Genomic DNA, 15,212 nt, shown 5'->3' on the forward strand with positions numbered 1-15,212 from the left:
CTCTGTGTTTCCTCGTGTTACCTCGTGTTTCCTCTGTGTTTCCTCTGTGTTTCCTCTGTTTCCTCTGTGTTCCCTCGTGTTTCCTCTGTGTTTCCTCTGTGTTTCCTCGTGTTCCCTCGTGTTTCCTCAGTGTTTCCTCTGTGTGTCCTCTGTGTTTCCTGGTGTTTCCTCTGTGTTTCCTCTGTGTTTCCTCGTGCTCCCTCGTGTTTTCTCGTGTTTTCTTGTCTTTCCTCTTGTTCCCTCGTGTTTCCTGGTGTTTCCTCTGTGTTTCTTCTGTGTTTCCTCTGTGTTCCCTCGTGTTCCCTCGTGTTTCCTCTGTGTTCCCTCGTGTTTCCTCTGTGTTTCCTCTGTGTTTCCTCTGTGTTTCCTCTGTGTTTCCTCGTGTTTCCTCTGTGTTTCCTCTGTGTTTCCTCGTGTTCCCTCGTGTTTCCTCTCTGTTCCCTCGTGTTCCCTTGTGTTCCCTCTGTGTTTCCTCTGTGTTTCCTCTGTGTTTCCTCGTGTTCCCTCGTGTTTCCTCTGTGTTTCCTCTGTGTTTCCTTTGTGTTTCCTCTGTGTTTCCTCGTGTTCCCTCGTGTTTCCTCTGTGTTCCCTCGTGTTTCCTCTGTTTTTCCTCTGTGTTTCCTCTTGTTCCCTCGTGTTTCCTCGTGTTCCCTCGTGTTTCCTCTCTGTTTCCTCGTGTTCCCTCGTGTTTCCTCTGTGTTCCCTCGTGTTTCCTCTGTTTCCTCGTGTTCCCTCGTGTTCCCTCGTGTTTCCTCTCTGTTTCCTCGTGTTTCCTCTGTGTTTCCTCTGTGTTTCCTCGTGTTTCCTTTGTGTTTCCTCTGTGTTTCCTTTGTGTTTCCTCTGTGTTTCCTCTATGTTTCCTCTGTGTTTCCTCTGTGTTCCCTCATGTTTCCTCTGTGTTCCCTCATGTTTCCTCTGTGTTTCCTCTGTGTTTCCTCTGTGTTTCCTCGTGTTTCCTCAGTGTTTCCTCGTGTTCCCTCGTGTTTCCTCTGTGTTTCCTCTCTGTTTCCTCGTGTTCCCTCGTGTTTTCTCGTGTTTTTTCGTGTTTCCTCTGTGTTTCCTCGTGTTCCCTCGTGTTTCCTGGTGTTTCCTCTGTGTTTCCTCGTGTTTCCTCGTGTTCCCTCGTGTTTCCTCTGTGTTTCCTCTGTGTTTCCTCTGTGTTCCCTCGTGTTTCCTCTGTGTTTCCTCTGTGTTTCCTCGTGTTTCCTCAGTGTTTCCTCTGTGTTTCCTCTGAGTGTCCTCTGTGTTTCCCCGTGTTCCCTCATGTTTCCTCTGTGTTTCCTCTGTGTTTCCTCGTGCTCCCTCGTGTTTTCTCGTGTTTCCTTGTCTTTCCTCGTGTTCCCTCGTGTTTCCTCTGTGTTTCCTGGTGTTTCCTCTGTGTTTCTTCTGTGTTTCCTCTGTGTTCCCTCGTGTTTCCTCTGTGTTTCTTCTGTGTTCCCTCGTGTTTCCTCTGTGTTTCCTCTGTGTTTCCTCTGTGTTTCCTCGTGTTCCCTCGTGTTTCCTCTGTTTCCTCTGTTTTCCCTCGTGTTTCCTCTGTGTTTCCTCTGTTTCCTCGTGTTCCCTCGTGTTCCCTCGTGTTTCCTCTGTGTTTCCTCTGTTTCCTCGTGTTCCCTCGTGTTTCCTCTTTGTTCCCTCGTGTTTCCTCTGTGTTTCCTCTGTGTTTCCTTTGTGTTTCCTCTGTGTTCCCTCGTGTTTCCTCTGTGTTTCCTCTATGTTTCCTCTGTGTTTCCTCTGTGTTTCCTCTGTGTTCCCTCATGTTTCCTCTGTGTTTCCTCTGTGTTTCCTCGTGTTTCCTCAGTGTTTCCTCTGTGTTTCCTCGTGTTCCCTCGTGTTTTCTCGTGTTTTTTCGTGTTTCCTCGTGTTTCCTCTGTGTTCCTTCGTGTTTCCTCTGTTTCCTCGTGTTTCCTCTGTTTCCTCTGTGTTTCCTCTGTTTCCTCTGTGTTTCCTCTGTGTTCCCTCATGTTTCCTCTGTGTTTCCTCGTGTTCCCTCGTGTTTCCTCAGTGTTTCCTCTGTGTTTCCTCGTGTTCCCTCGTGTTTCCTCTGTGTTTCCTCTCTGTTTCCTCGTGTTCCCTCGTGTTTCCTCTGTGTTCCCTCGTGTTTCCTCTGTGTTTACTCTGTGTTTCCTCGTGTTCCCTCGTGTTTCCTCTGTGTTTCCTCTGTGTTTCCTCTGTGTTCCCTCGTGTTTCCTCTGTTTCCTCTGTTTTCCCTCGTGTTTCCTCTGTGTTTCCTCTGTTTCCTCGTGTTCCCTCGTGTTCCCTCGTGTTTCCTCGTGTTCCCTCGTGTTTCCTCTTTGTTCCCTCGTGTTTCCTCTGTGTTTCCTCTGTGTTTCCTCTCTGTTTCCTCTGTGTTCCCTCATGTTTCCTCTGTGTTTCCTCGTGTTCCCTCGTGTTTCCTCGTGTTCCCTCGTGTTTCCTCTGTGTTTCCTCTGTGTTTCCTCGTGCTCCCTCGTGTTTTCTCGTGTTTCCTTGTCTTTCCTCGTGTTCCCTCGTGTTTCCTCTGTGTTTCCTGGTGTTTTCTCTGTGTTTCTTCTGTGTTTCCTCTGTGTTTCCTCTGTGTTTCCTCTGTGTTTATTCTGTGTTCCCTCGTGTTTCCTCTGTGTTTCTTCTGTGTTCCCTCGTGTTTCCTCTGTGTTTCCTCTGTGTTTCCTCTGTGTTCCCTCGTGTTTCCTCTGTTTCCTCTGTTTTCCCTCGTGTTTCCTCTGTGTTTCCTCTGTTTCCTCGTGTTCCCTCGTGTTCCCTCGTGTTTCCTCGTGTTCCCTCGTGTTTCCTCTTTGTTCCCTCGTGTTTCCTCTGTGTTTCCTCTGTGTTTCCTCTGTGTTTCCTCTGTGTTTCCTTTGTGTTTCCTCTGTGTTCCCTCGTGTTTCCTCTGTTTCCTCTGTGTTTCCTCTATGTTTCCTCTGTGTTTCCTCTGTGTTTCCTCTGTGTTCCCTCATGTTTCCTCTGTGTTTCCTCTGTGTTTCCTCTGTGTTTCCTTGTGTTTCCTCAGTGTTTCCTCTGTGTTCCCTCGTGTTTCCTCTGTGTTTCCTCTCTGTTTCCTCGTGTTCCCTCGTGTTTTCTCGTGTTTTTTCGTGTTTCCTCGTGTTTCCTCTGTGTTCCCTCGTGTTTCCTGGTGTTTCCTCTGTTTCCTCGTGTTTCCTCTGTTTCCTCTGTGTTTCCTCTATGTTTCCTCTGTGTTTCCTCTGTGTTTCCTCTGTGTTCCCTCATGTTTCCTCTGTGTTCCCTCGTGTTTCCTCTGTGTTTCCTCTGTGTTCCCTCGTGTTTCCTCTGTGTTTCCTCCGTGTTTCCTCGTGTTCCCTCGTGTTTCCTCTGTGTTTCCTCTGTGTTCCCTCGTGTTTCCTCTGTGTTCCCTCGTGTTTCCTCTGTGTTTCCTCTGTGTTCCCTCGTGTTTCCTCTGTGTTTCCTCCGTGTTTCCTCGTGTTCCCTCGTGTTTCCTCTGTGTTTCCTCTGTGTTCCCTCGTGTTTCCTCTGTGTTTCCTCTGTGTTTCCTCGTGTTCCCTCGTGTTTCCTCTCTGTTTCCTCGTGTTCCCTCGTGTTTCCTCGGTGTTCCCTCGTGTTTCCTCTGTGTTTCCTCTGTGTTTCCTCTGTGTTTCCTTTGTGTTCCCTCGTGTTTCCTCACTTTCCTCTGTGTTTCTTCTATGTTTCCTCTCTGTTTCCTCTGTGTTCCCTCATGTTTCCTCTGTGTTTCCTCGTGTTCCCTCGTGTTTCCTCTGTGTTTCCTCGTGTTCCCTCGTGTTTCCTCTGTGTTTCCTCTGTGTTTCCTCGTGCTCCCTCGTGTTTTCTCGTGTTCCCTTGTCTTTCCTCGTGTTCCCTCGTGTTTCCTCTGTGTTTCCTGGTGTTTTCTCTGTGTTTCTTCTGTGTTTCCTCTGTGTTTCTTCTGTGTTCCCTCGTGTTTCCTCTGTGTTTCTTCTGTGTTCCCTCGTGTTTCGTCTGTGTTTCCTCTGTGTTTCCTCTGTGTTCCCTCGTGTTTCCTCTGTTTCCTCTGTTTTCCCTCGTGTTTCCTCTGTGTTTCCTCTGTTTCCTCGTGTTCCCTCGTGTTCCCTCGTGTTTCCTCGTGTTCCCTCGTGTTTCCTCTTTGTTCCCTCGTGTTTCCTCTGTGTTTCCTCTGTGTTTCCTCTGTGTTTCCTCTGTGTTTCCTCTGTGTTTCCTTTGTGTTTCCTCTGTGTTCCCTCGTGTTTCCTCTGTTTCCTCTGTGTTTCCTCTATGTTTCCTCTGTGTTTCCTCTGTGTTTCCTCTGTGTTCCCTCATGTTTCCTCTGTGTTTCCTCTGTGTTTCCTCTGTGTTTCCTTGTGTTTCCTCAGTGTTTCCTCTGTGTTCCCTCGTGTTTCCTCTGTGTTTCCTCTCTGTTTCCTCGTGTTCCCTCGTGTTTTCTCGTGTTTTTTCGTGTTTCCTCGTGTTTCCTCTGTGTTCCCTCGTGTTTCCTGGTGTTTCCTCTGTTTCCTCGTGTTTCCTCTGTTTCCTCTGTGTTTCCTCTATGTTTCCTCTGTGTTTCCTCTGTGTTTCCTCTGTGTTCCCTCATGTTTCCTCTGTGTTCCCTCGTGTTTCCTCTGTGTTTCCTCTGTGTTCCCTCGTGTTTTTTCGTGTTTCCTCGTGTTCCCTCATGTTTCCTCTGTGTTTCCTGGTGTTCCCTCGTGTTTCCTCTGTGTTTCCTCTGTGTTCCCTCGTGTTTCCTCTGTGTTCCCTCGTGTTTCCTCTGTGTTTCCTCTGTGTTCCCTCGTGTTTCCTCTGTGTTTCCTCTGTGTTTCCTCGTGTTCCCTCGTGTTTCCTCTGTGTTTCCTCTGTGTTCCCTCGTGTTTCCTCTGTGTTTCCTCTGTGTTTCCTCGTGTTCCCTCGTGTTTCCTCTCTGTTTCCTCGTGTTCCCTCGTGTTTCCTCTGTGTTCCCTCGTGTTTCCTCTGTGTTTCCTCGTGTTTCCTCTGTGTTTCCTCTGTGTTTCCTTTGTGTTCCCTCGTGTTTCCTCACTTTCCTCTGTGTTTCCTCTCTGTTTCCTCTGTGTTCCCTCATGTTTCCTCTGTGTTTCCTCGTGTTCCCTCGTGTTTCCTCTGTGTTTCCTCGTGTTCCCTCGTGTTTCCTCTGTGTTTCCTCTCTGTTTCCTCGTGTTCCCTCGTGTTTTCTCGTGTTTTTTCGTGTTTCCTCGTGTTTCCTGGTGTTTCCTCTGTGTTTCCTCTGTGTTTCCTTTGTGTTTCCTCTGTGTTTCCTCGTGTTCCCTCGTGTTTCCTCTGTGTTTCCTCTGTGTTTCCTCTGTGTTTCCTCTGTGTTCCCTCGTGTTTCCTGGTGTTTCCTCGTGTTTCCTCTGTGTTTCCTCTGTGTTTCCTTTGTGTTTCCTCTGTGTTTCCTCGTGTTCCCTCGTGTTTCCTCTGTGTTTCCTCTGTGTTTCCTCTGTGTTCCCTCATGTTTCCTCTCTGTTTCCTCGTGTTCCCTCGTGTTTCCTCTGTGTTTCCTCGTGTTTTTTCGGTTTTCCTCGTGTTCCCTCGTGTTTCCTCTGTGTTCCCTCGTGTTTCCTGGTGTTTCCTCTGTGTTTCCTCTCTGTTTCCTCTGTGTTCCCTCGTGTTTCCTCTGTGTTTCCTCTTGTTCCCTCGTGTTTCCTCTGTGTTTCCTCGTGTTTCCTCTGTGTTTCCTCTGTGTTTCCTTGTGTTCCCTCGTGTTTCCTCTGTTTCCTCTGTGTTCCTTCGTGTTTCCTCTGTGTTTCCTCTGTGTTTCCTCTTGTTCCCTCGTGTTTCCTCTGTGTTCCCTCGTGTTTCCTCTGTGTTTCCTCTGTGTTTCCTCTGTGTTTCCTTGTGTTCCCTCGTGTTTCCTCTGTTTCCTCTGTGTTCCCTCGTGTTCCCTCGTGTTTCCTCTGTGTTTCCTCTGTGTTTCCTCTTGTTCCTGAGTTAACGGTGTAAACCTTGTGGTCCTCAGTAACACCGAGTACAAGGACACGCCCCTGGACCTGGCTCAGCTCCCGACGCTTCCGGAAAAGACCAACGAGACCTCAGAGTCCGAGGAGTCTGAGACCGAGTACAAGGAGGCCTCAGGTGAGAACTAAACCAGGACTAAAGCAGGACTAAAGCAGGACTAAAGCAGGACTAAAGCAGGACTAAAGCAGGACTAAAGCAGGTCTAAAGCAGGTCTAAAGCAGGACTAAAGCAGGACTAAAGCAGGACTAAACCAGGTCTAAAGCAGGTCTAAAGCAGGACTAAAGCAGGTCTAAAGCTGGACTAAAGCAGGACTAAAGCAGGACTAAAGCAGGACTAAAGCAGGTCTAAAGCAGGTCTAAAACAGGACTAAAGCTGGACTAAAGCAGGTCTAAAGCAGGTCTAAAGCAGGTCTAAAGCAGGACTAAAGCTGGACTAAAGCTGGACTAAAGCAGGACTAAAACAGGACTAAAGCAGGACTAAAGCTGGACTAAAGCAGGACTAAAACAGGACTAAAACAGGACTAAAGCAGGACTAAAGCAGGACTAAAGCAGGACTAAAGCAGGACTAAAGCAGGACTAAAACAGGACTAAAACAGGACTACAGCAGGACTAAAGCTGGACTAAAACAGGACTAAAACAGGACTAAAGCTGGACTAAAGCTGGACTAAAGCTGGACTAAAGCTGGACTAAAGCAGGACTAAAGCAGGACTAAAGCTGGACTAAAGCAGGACTAAAGCAGGACTAAAGCAGGACTAAAACAAGACTACAGCAGGACTAAAGCTGGACTAAAGCTGGACTAAAGCAGGACTAAAGCAGGACTAAAGCAGGACTAAAGCAGGACTAAAGCAGGTCTAAAGCAGGACATAAGCAGGACATAAGCTGGACTAAAGCAGGACTAAAACAAGACTACAGCAGGACTAAAGCTGGACTAAAGCAGGACTAAAACAGGACTAAAGCTGGACTAAAACAGGACTAAAGCAGGACTAAAACAGGACTAAAACAGGACTAAAGCTGGACTAAAGCTGGACTAAAGCTGGACTAAAGCAGGACTAAAGCAGGACTAAAGCAGGACTAAAGCAGGACTAAAGCAGGACTAAAGCAGGTCTAAAGCTGGACTAAAGCAGGACTAAAGCAGGTCTAAAGCAGGTCTAAAGCAGGACTAAAGCAGGTCTAAAGCAGGACTAAAGCAGGTCTAAAGCAGGACTAAAGCAGGACTAAAGCAGGTCTAAAGCAGGACTAAAGCAGGACTAAAGCAGGTCTAAAGCTGGACTAAAGCTGGACTAAAACAGGTCTAAAGCAGGTCTAAAGCTGGACTAAAGCGGGTCTAAAGCAGGTCTAAAGCAGGACTAAAGCAGGACTAAACCAGGTCTAAAGCATGTCTAAAGCAGTTCTAAAGCAGGTCTAAAGCAGGTCTAAAGCAGGTCTAAAGTAGGTCTAAAGCAGGACTAAAGCAGGACTAAACCAGGTCTAAAGCAGGTCTAAAGCAGGACTAAAGCAGGTCTAAAGCTGGACTAAAGCAGGACTAAAGCAGGACTAAAGCAGGACTAAAGCAGGTCTAAAGCAGGACTAAAGCAGGTCTAAAGCTGGACTAAAGCAGGTCTAAAGCTGGACTAAAGCAGGACTAAAGCAGGACTAAAGCAGGACTAAACCAGGTCTAAAGCAGGTCTAAAGCAGGACTAAAGCAGGTCTAAAGCTGGACTAAAGCAGGACTAAAGCAGGACTAAAGCAGGACTAAAACAAGACTACAGCAGGTCTAAAACAGGACTAAAGCTGGACTAAAGCAGGTCTAAAGCAGGACTAAAGCAGGTCTAAAGCAGGTCTAAAGCAGGTCTAAAGCAGGACTAAAGCTGGACTAAAGCAGGACTAAAACAGGACTAAAGCAGGACTAAAGCAGGACTAAAACAGGACTAAAACAGGACTAAAGCAGGACTAAAGCAGGACTAAAGCAGGACTAAAGCTGGACTAAAGCAGGACTAAAACAAGACTACAGCAGGACTAAAGCTGGACTAAAGCAGGTCTAAAGCAGGACTAAAACAGGACTAAAACAGGACTAAAGCTGGACTAAAGCTGGACTAAAGCAGGACTAAAACAGGACTAAAACAGGACTAAAGCTGGACTAAAGCTGGACTAAAGCAGGACTAAAAGAAGACTACAGCAGGACTAAAGCTGGACTAAAGCTGGACTAAAGCAGGACTAAAGCAGGACTACAGCAGGACTAAAGCTGGACTAAAGCTGGACTAAAGCTGGACTAAAACAGGACTAAAGCTGGACTAAAGCAGGACTAAAGCTGGACTAAAGCAGGACTAAAGCAGGACTAAAGCTGGACTAAAGCAGGACTAAAGCAGGACTAAAAGAGGACTAAAACAGGACTACAGCAGGACTAAAGCTGGACTAAAGCTGGACTAAAGCAGGACTAAAACAGGACTAAAGCAGGACTAAAGCTGGACTAAAGCTGGACTAAAGCTGGACTAAAGCAGGACTAAAGCAGGACTAAAGCTGGACTAAAGCTGGACTAAAGCTGGACTAAAGCAGGACTAAAACAGGACTAAAGCTGGACTAAAACAGGACTACAGCAGGACTAAAGCTGGACTAAAGCAGGACTAAAACAGGACTAAAGCTGGACTAAAGCAGGACTAAAGCTGGACTAAAGCTGGACTAAAGCTGGACTAAAGCAGGACTAAAGCAGGACTAAAAGAGGACTAAAACAGGACTACAGCAGGACTAAAGCTGGAATAAAGCAGGACTAAAACAGGACTAAAGCAGGACTAAAGCTGGACTAAAGCTGGACTAAAGCTGGACTAAAGCAGGACTAAAGCAGGACTAAAGCAGGACTAAAAGAGGACTAAAACAGGACTACAGCAGGACTAAAGCTGGAATAAAGCAGGACTAAAACAGGACTAAAGCAGGACTAAAGCAGGACTAAAGCAGGACTAAAGCAGGACTAAAGCAGGACTACAGCAGGTCTGAATCTAAAGCAGGATTGTCATGTTTTCCTCTGGACTCATGTTTATTGTCGTTTCCTCTGGTGGCGGGGCCTTTTCTCTGGTGGCGGGGCCCTCTCTCTGGTGGCGGGGCCTTTTCTCTGGTGGCGGGGCCTTTTCTCTGGTGGCGGGGCCCTCTCTCTGGTGGCGGGGCCCTCTCTCTGGTGCCGGTGCCAGGCCCGGCAGCTGTTGGCTCCGCTCCTGGTTCCGTTTTGGCTCGGACTCTTGGCAGACGGGTAAAAACGCGTCTGTGTGAGATTCTGCCGATAGTTTCACAGTTTTTGGCTGTGTTTCGTGTTTGGAGCTGCAGTTTGAAGTGGTGCTTGTGGCCTCTTTCTGCTCCAAACACAAAGTCCTGGAACGATGGGAACCGAGAATCTGAGCTGGAGAAAACATATGCCGCAGTGTAAACAGAGGGACAAAACTAGGACTTAAACCATTTTCCCTCTGGTTCTTTGTCCTGTTTGGTCCTAAAGCGTCTCTGACACGCACTAGCTTTAGCCACGCCCCTCACACGCACTAGCTTTAGCCACGCCCCTCACACACACTAGCTTTAGCCACGCCCCTCACACGCACTAGCTTTAGCCGCGCCCCTCACACACACTAGCTTTAGCCACGCCCCTCACACACACTAGCTTTAGCCACGCCCCTCACACACACTAGTTTTAGCCATGCCCCTCACACACACTAGTTTTAGCCACGCCCCTCACACACACACTAGCTTTAGCCGCGCCCCTCACACACACTAGCTTTAGCCACGCCCCTCACACACACTAGCTTTAGCCACGCCCCTCACACACACTAGCTTTAGCCACGCCCCTCACACACACTAGCTTTAGCCACGCCCCTCACACACACTAGCTTTAGCCACGCCCCTCACACACACTAGCTTTAGCCGCGCCCCTCACACACACTAGCTTTAGCCGCGCCCCTCACACACACTAGCTTTAGCCGCGCCCCTCACACACACTAGCTTTAGCCGCGCCCCTCACACACACTAGCTTTAGCCACGCCCCTCACACACACTAGCTTTAGCCACGCCCCTCACACACACTAGCTTTAGCCACGCCCCTCACACACACTAGCTTTAGCCACGCCCCCACACACACTAGCTTTAGCCACGCCCCTCACACACACTAGCTTTAGCCACGCCCCTCACACACACTAGCTTTAGCCACGCCCCTCACACGCACTAGCTTTAGCCACGCCCCTCACACGCACTAGCTTTAGCCACGCCCCTCACACACACTAGCTTTAGCCACGCCCCTCACACACACTAGCTTTAGCCACGCCCCTCACACACACTAGCTTTAGCCGCGCACCTTACACACACTAGCTTTAGCCGCGCCCCTCACACACACTAGCTTTAGCCACGCCCCTCACACACACTAGCTTTAGCCACGCCCCTCACACACACTAGCTTTAGCCACGCCCCTCACACACACTAGCTTTAGCCACGCCCCTCACACACACTAGCTTTAGCCACGCCCCTCACACACACTAGTTTTAGCCGCGCCCCTCACACACACTAGCTTTAGCCGCGCCCCTCACACACACTAGCTTTAGCCGCGCCCCTCACACACACTAGCTTTAGCCACGCCCCTCACACACACTAGCTTTAGCCACGCCCCTCACACACACTAGCTTTAGCCACGCCCCTCACACACACTAGCTTTAGCCACGCCCCTCACACACACTAGCTTTAGCCACGCCCCTCACACACACTAGCTTTAGCCACGCCCCTCACACACACTAGCTTTAGCCACGCCTTTCACACACACTAGCTTTAGCCACGCCCCTTACACACACTAGCTTTAGCCACGCCCCTCACACACACTAGCTTTAGCCACGCCCTGGAATTACTAAACAACTTTTTGTCACTCGCTCAGATCGACCTCAAGAGGACTTAGATCAGATGAGACTGGGGGGACAGGGTTTGGGGGGGTCAGGGTCTGGGGGGACAGGGTTTGGGGGGGTCAGGGTCTGGGGGGCCAGGGTCTGGGGGGCCAGGGTTTGGGGGGCCAGGGTCTAGTTTACTTGCACTGTCCAAATCAAATCCATACAGACTGAAACATCCCATAATAGACGCTGACGATTATGATGATTATTTCTCGTTTGGATCCAGGACAATTAGCGTCCGAGTGTCTGTCGAGTCATAAGAGCAGAATTAGCGTTAGCAGCATTTGTAGTGGGTCGTTCAGTGTAAATAGATCCTAATAGAGACACAGACTCACACGACGGGAGCTTTTGTGCAGCTGGAGCGGGGCCAGTTGGACCTGTGTTCACGGACCCCTGAGTGTGTGGGAAAAACATGTGAAAAGAGTCGCACAGACCCGAGACAAACGAGCGGGAGACGGAGTGAAGGGAGAGAGGGGGTGAGGGCGGGTGAAGGCGGGTGAGGGCGGGAGAGCGGGTGAGAGTGGGTGAGAATGGGTGTGAGCGGGTGAAGGCGGGGGAGGGCGAGTGAGAGACGGAGTGGGGGGAGAGAGCGGGTGAGGGCAGGTGAGAGCGGGTGAAGGCGGGTGAGGGCGGGAGAGCGGGTGAAGGAGAGAGCGGGTGAGGGGAGAGGCAGGGAGAGGGGTGAGGGCGGGTGATGGCGGGTGAAGGCGGGTGAGGGCGGGTGAAGGCGGGTGAGGGCGGAAGAGAGGGTGAGGGAGAGGCAGGGAGAGGGGTGAGGGTGGGGGAGGGCGGGGGAGGGCAGGTGAGGGCGGGAGGGCGGGTGAGGGGAGAGAACAACAGGAACTGGATTGAGTCTCCCGGCGACAAACCAAAACCGTCCTTTCTTTGTTTCTAGACAACGAGAAGTCGCAGGGCAAAGCCGGGCACCACCCGGAGCACAACGAGGACGTGGAGGTTGAAACCAAACTGCAACCGCTCCAGAACCAAGTGCACTGCTCGTCCGAACCCGAGCCCAAACACCCACAAGAGGGCGCAGACGGCAACTCCAGCAACCCGGACAGCCAGGAGAGCGAGGAGAGTGCGGAGAACTCGGAGAACGAGGGCGACGACGCCGAGGAGTCGCCCGCCAACACGACCCGCTTGACCAGGATAACGGGACTGGGAGCGCTGAGCGGGATCCGGGCCATCAGCGCTCTGGGCAGTTTAGGTGGACTGCACATCAAAGTGGAACATTACGGCGAGAGCGAGGAGATGCAGACGCAATTGGCCAACACGTCGTCGTCCGAGGAGGAAGGATGCAACGAGGACGAGAACGCCAACGGACTGGAAACGGGAATCCAGGAGTGCGAGAGCAAGCTCCAGAAACGCCGCAAACGCAGGAAATCGCAGCAGAAATGGGAACGGAGTCGGCGGATTCGCTTGTCCACGGACTCGCCCAGCCCGGTGCCTTTGGGCGAGAACGCCACGCTGGCCGAGAATTTAGCCACGTCCGCAAACTCTCCGACAAACTCCACCGCGACCGTGGCGTCCTCGGTCTTGAAGATCAAGACGGAAATGGCGGAACCGATCAACTTCGACAACGACAGCAGCATCTGGAACTTTCCGCCGAATCGCGAGATCTCCAGGAACGAGCCGCCGTACAGCATGACGGCCAAACCCGCCGCGCCCACCAACAACGGAACTCCCGACGCCTTTCCGTCGCCGCAGGGTCAAGGCGTCGCCATCCCAGACTCCGTTCTGACCCCGCCCGGTAACGACGGCGGGGGCGGCGTGCCTAAAACGACAAACTTTAACGGTAACTCGACGCCGTCGTCTGCGGCGAGCGCCACGAGCTTGGCGCCACCGTCGAGCGTATCCTCCGCCGACCCGCTGTCGCCTCCGCTGTCGGCGTCGCCGCGGGACAAGCAGCAGACCACGCCCACCACATCCTCCATGAGCCCCACCGCTTCCTGCGTGAGCTCCGCCCCCTCCGGCCCCACCCCCTCCGTGCTGTACTCCGGGGACTTGGAGGCGCTGCAGCGGCTTCAGGCGGGGAACGTGGCCCTGCCGCTGGTGCATCGAGTCACCGGGAGTTTGGCCCCGACGAGCACCACCGCGCCGAGGGTCTACACCACCGGGACCATCAGGTAATATACATACTACTACGCATATACACATACTTGTATTTCATACTTGTATTTCATACTTGTACACATACTTGTACACATACTTGTATACATACTTGTACACACACTTGTACACATACTTGTACACATACTTGTACACATACTTGTACACATACTTATACACATACTTATACACAACATACTTATACACATACTTATACACATACTTGTATTTCATACTTGTACACATACTTGTACACATACTTGTACACATACTTATACACAACATACTTATACACATACTTATACACATACTTGTATTTCATACTTGTACACATACTTGTACACATACTTATACACATACTTATACACATACTTGTACACATACTTGTACACATACTTGTACACATACTTGTACACATACTTGTACACATACTTATACACATACTTGTATTTCATACTTGTACACATATTTCTATTTCATACTTGTACACACACTTGTACACACACTTGTACACATACTTGTACACATACTTGTACACATACTTGTACACATACTTGTACACATACTTATACACAACATACTTATACACATACTTATACACATACTTGTATTTCATACTTGTACACATACTTGTACACATACTTATACACATACTTGTACACATACTTGTACACATACTTGTACACATACTTGTACACATACTTGTACACATACTTGTACACATACTTATACACATACTTGTATTTCATACTTGTACACATATTTCTATTTCATACTTGTACACACACTTGTACACATACTTGTACACATACTTGTACACATACTTATACACATACTTGTATTTCATACTTGTACACATATTTCTATTTCATACTTGTACACACACTTGTACACATACTTGTACACATACTTGTACACATACTTATACATATACTTATACACATACTTGTACACATACTTGTACACATACTTGTACACATACTTGTACACATACTTATACATATACTTATACACATACTTATACACATACTTATACACATACTTGTACACATACTTGTACACATACTTGTACACATACTTATACACATACTTGTACACATACTTGTATACATACTTGTACACATACTTGTACACATACTTGTACACATACTTGTACACATACTTGTACACATACTTGTATACATACTTGTATACATACTTGTACACATACTTGTACACATACTTGTATACATACTTGTATACATACTTGTACACATACTCATGCACATACTCATGCATGTGGTCCTCAGGTACGCCCCGGCGGACGTGACTCTGGCGATGGCGCAGGGGAACCTTCTGCCAAACGCCGCCGTGAACTTCGTGGACGGCGCCGGCTTCGGTCTGGACCCGAAGACGCCGATGGAGATGTTGTACCACCACGTGCACCGACTCAACATGTCCGCCGCCGCCGCCGGGCCGTTCGTGGGCGCGAGTACGAACCCTGCGTCGGGGCAGGTCACGGCGACCGAGGGGCTTTTCTCCTCGCTCCCTTTCCCCGTCTACAGCAACGGCATCCACGCCACGCAGGCCGGCCTCGAGCGCAAAGACGACTGAGGCCGTGCGCCGCGCCGTGCGCCGCGCCAGACTGTGCTGACCGCGCTACTGTGCCAAAGCCAGCCCAGGACCCAGGCGGGCGTGACCGGGAGAGGCAGGGGCCAAAAGGGGGCGACGGGGGGTGACAGGGGGCGACAGAGGGCGACAGGGAGAGGCAGGGGCCGACAAGGGGCGCTGTGAAGATGAAAAGTGCCTCAAATCTATGACACAATTCAAAAAGAAAAGTATTTCAGTGTTTTTGAATCATCAGCTTTGGTCCTTTTTAGCGCATCGTTTCTTTCCCTCTGACCTTGGTCTCCTCTGACCTTGGTCTCCTCTGACCTTAGTCTCCTCTGACCTTGGTCTCCTCTGACCTTAGTCTCCTCTGACCTTAGTCTCCTCTGACCTTGGTCTCCTCTGACCTTGGTCTCCTCTGACCTTAGTCTCCTCTGACCTTGGTCTCCTCTGACCTTGGTCTCCTCTGACCTTAGTCTCCTCTGACCTTAGTCTCCTCTGACCTTGGTCTCCTCTGACCTTAGTCTCCTCTGACCTTAGTCTCCTCTGACCTTGGTCTCCTCTGACCTTAGTCTCCTCTGACCTTAGTCTCCTCTGAACTTGGTCTCCTCTGACCTTAGTCTCCTCTGACCTTGGTCTCCTCTGACCTTGGTCTCCTCTGACCTTAGTCTCCTCTGACCTTGGTCTCCTCTGACCTTAGTCTCCTCTGACCTTAGTCTCCTCTGACCTTGGTCTCCTCTGACCT

At 49.9% G+C, this 15,212-nt stretch overlaps 1 protein-coding gene across 1 annotated transcript in view; it reads left to right on the plus strand.

Moving 5' to 3' along the window:
- Positions 1–14,579, plus strand: part of npas3 (neuronal PAS domain protein 3) — a 56,162-nt gene extending 41,583 nt beyond the window's left edge. Inside the window, exons 11-13 of the mRNA XM_072458237.1 lie at positions 5,894–6,009; positions 11,667–12,897; positions 14,170–14,579. Coding sequence (XP_072314338.1) covers positions 5,894–6,009; positions 11,667–12,897; positions 14,170–14,473 — 1,651 coding nt within the window. The 3' untranslated portion in view covers positions 14,474–14,579. The remainder of the gene's footprint in view (positions 1–5,893; positions 6,010–11,666; positions 12,898–14,169) is intronic.
- The last annotated feature ends 633 nt before the right edge of the window (positions 14,580–15,212 follow it).

Source organism: Eucyclogobius newberryi, unplaced genomic scaffold (genome assembly GCF_026437365.1).
Source record: "Eucyclogobius newberryi isolate DKJ021-1_F unplaced genomic scaffold, fEucNew1.0.hap1 SCAF_21, whole genome shotgun sequence".
Lineage (NCBI taxonomy): Eukaryota > Metazoa > Chordata > Actinopteri > Gobiiformes > Gobiidae > Eucyclogobius > Eucyclogobius newberryi.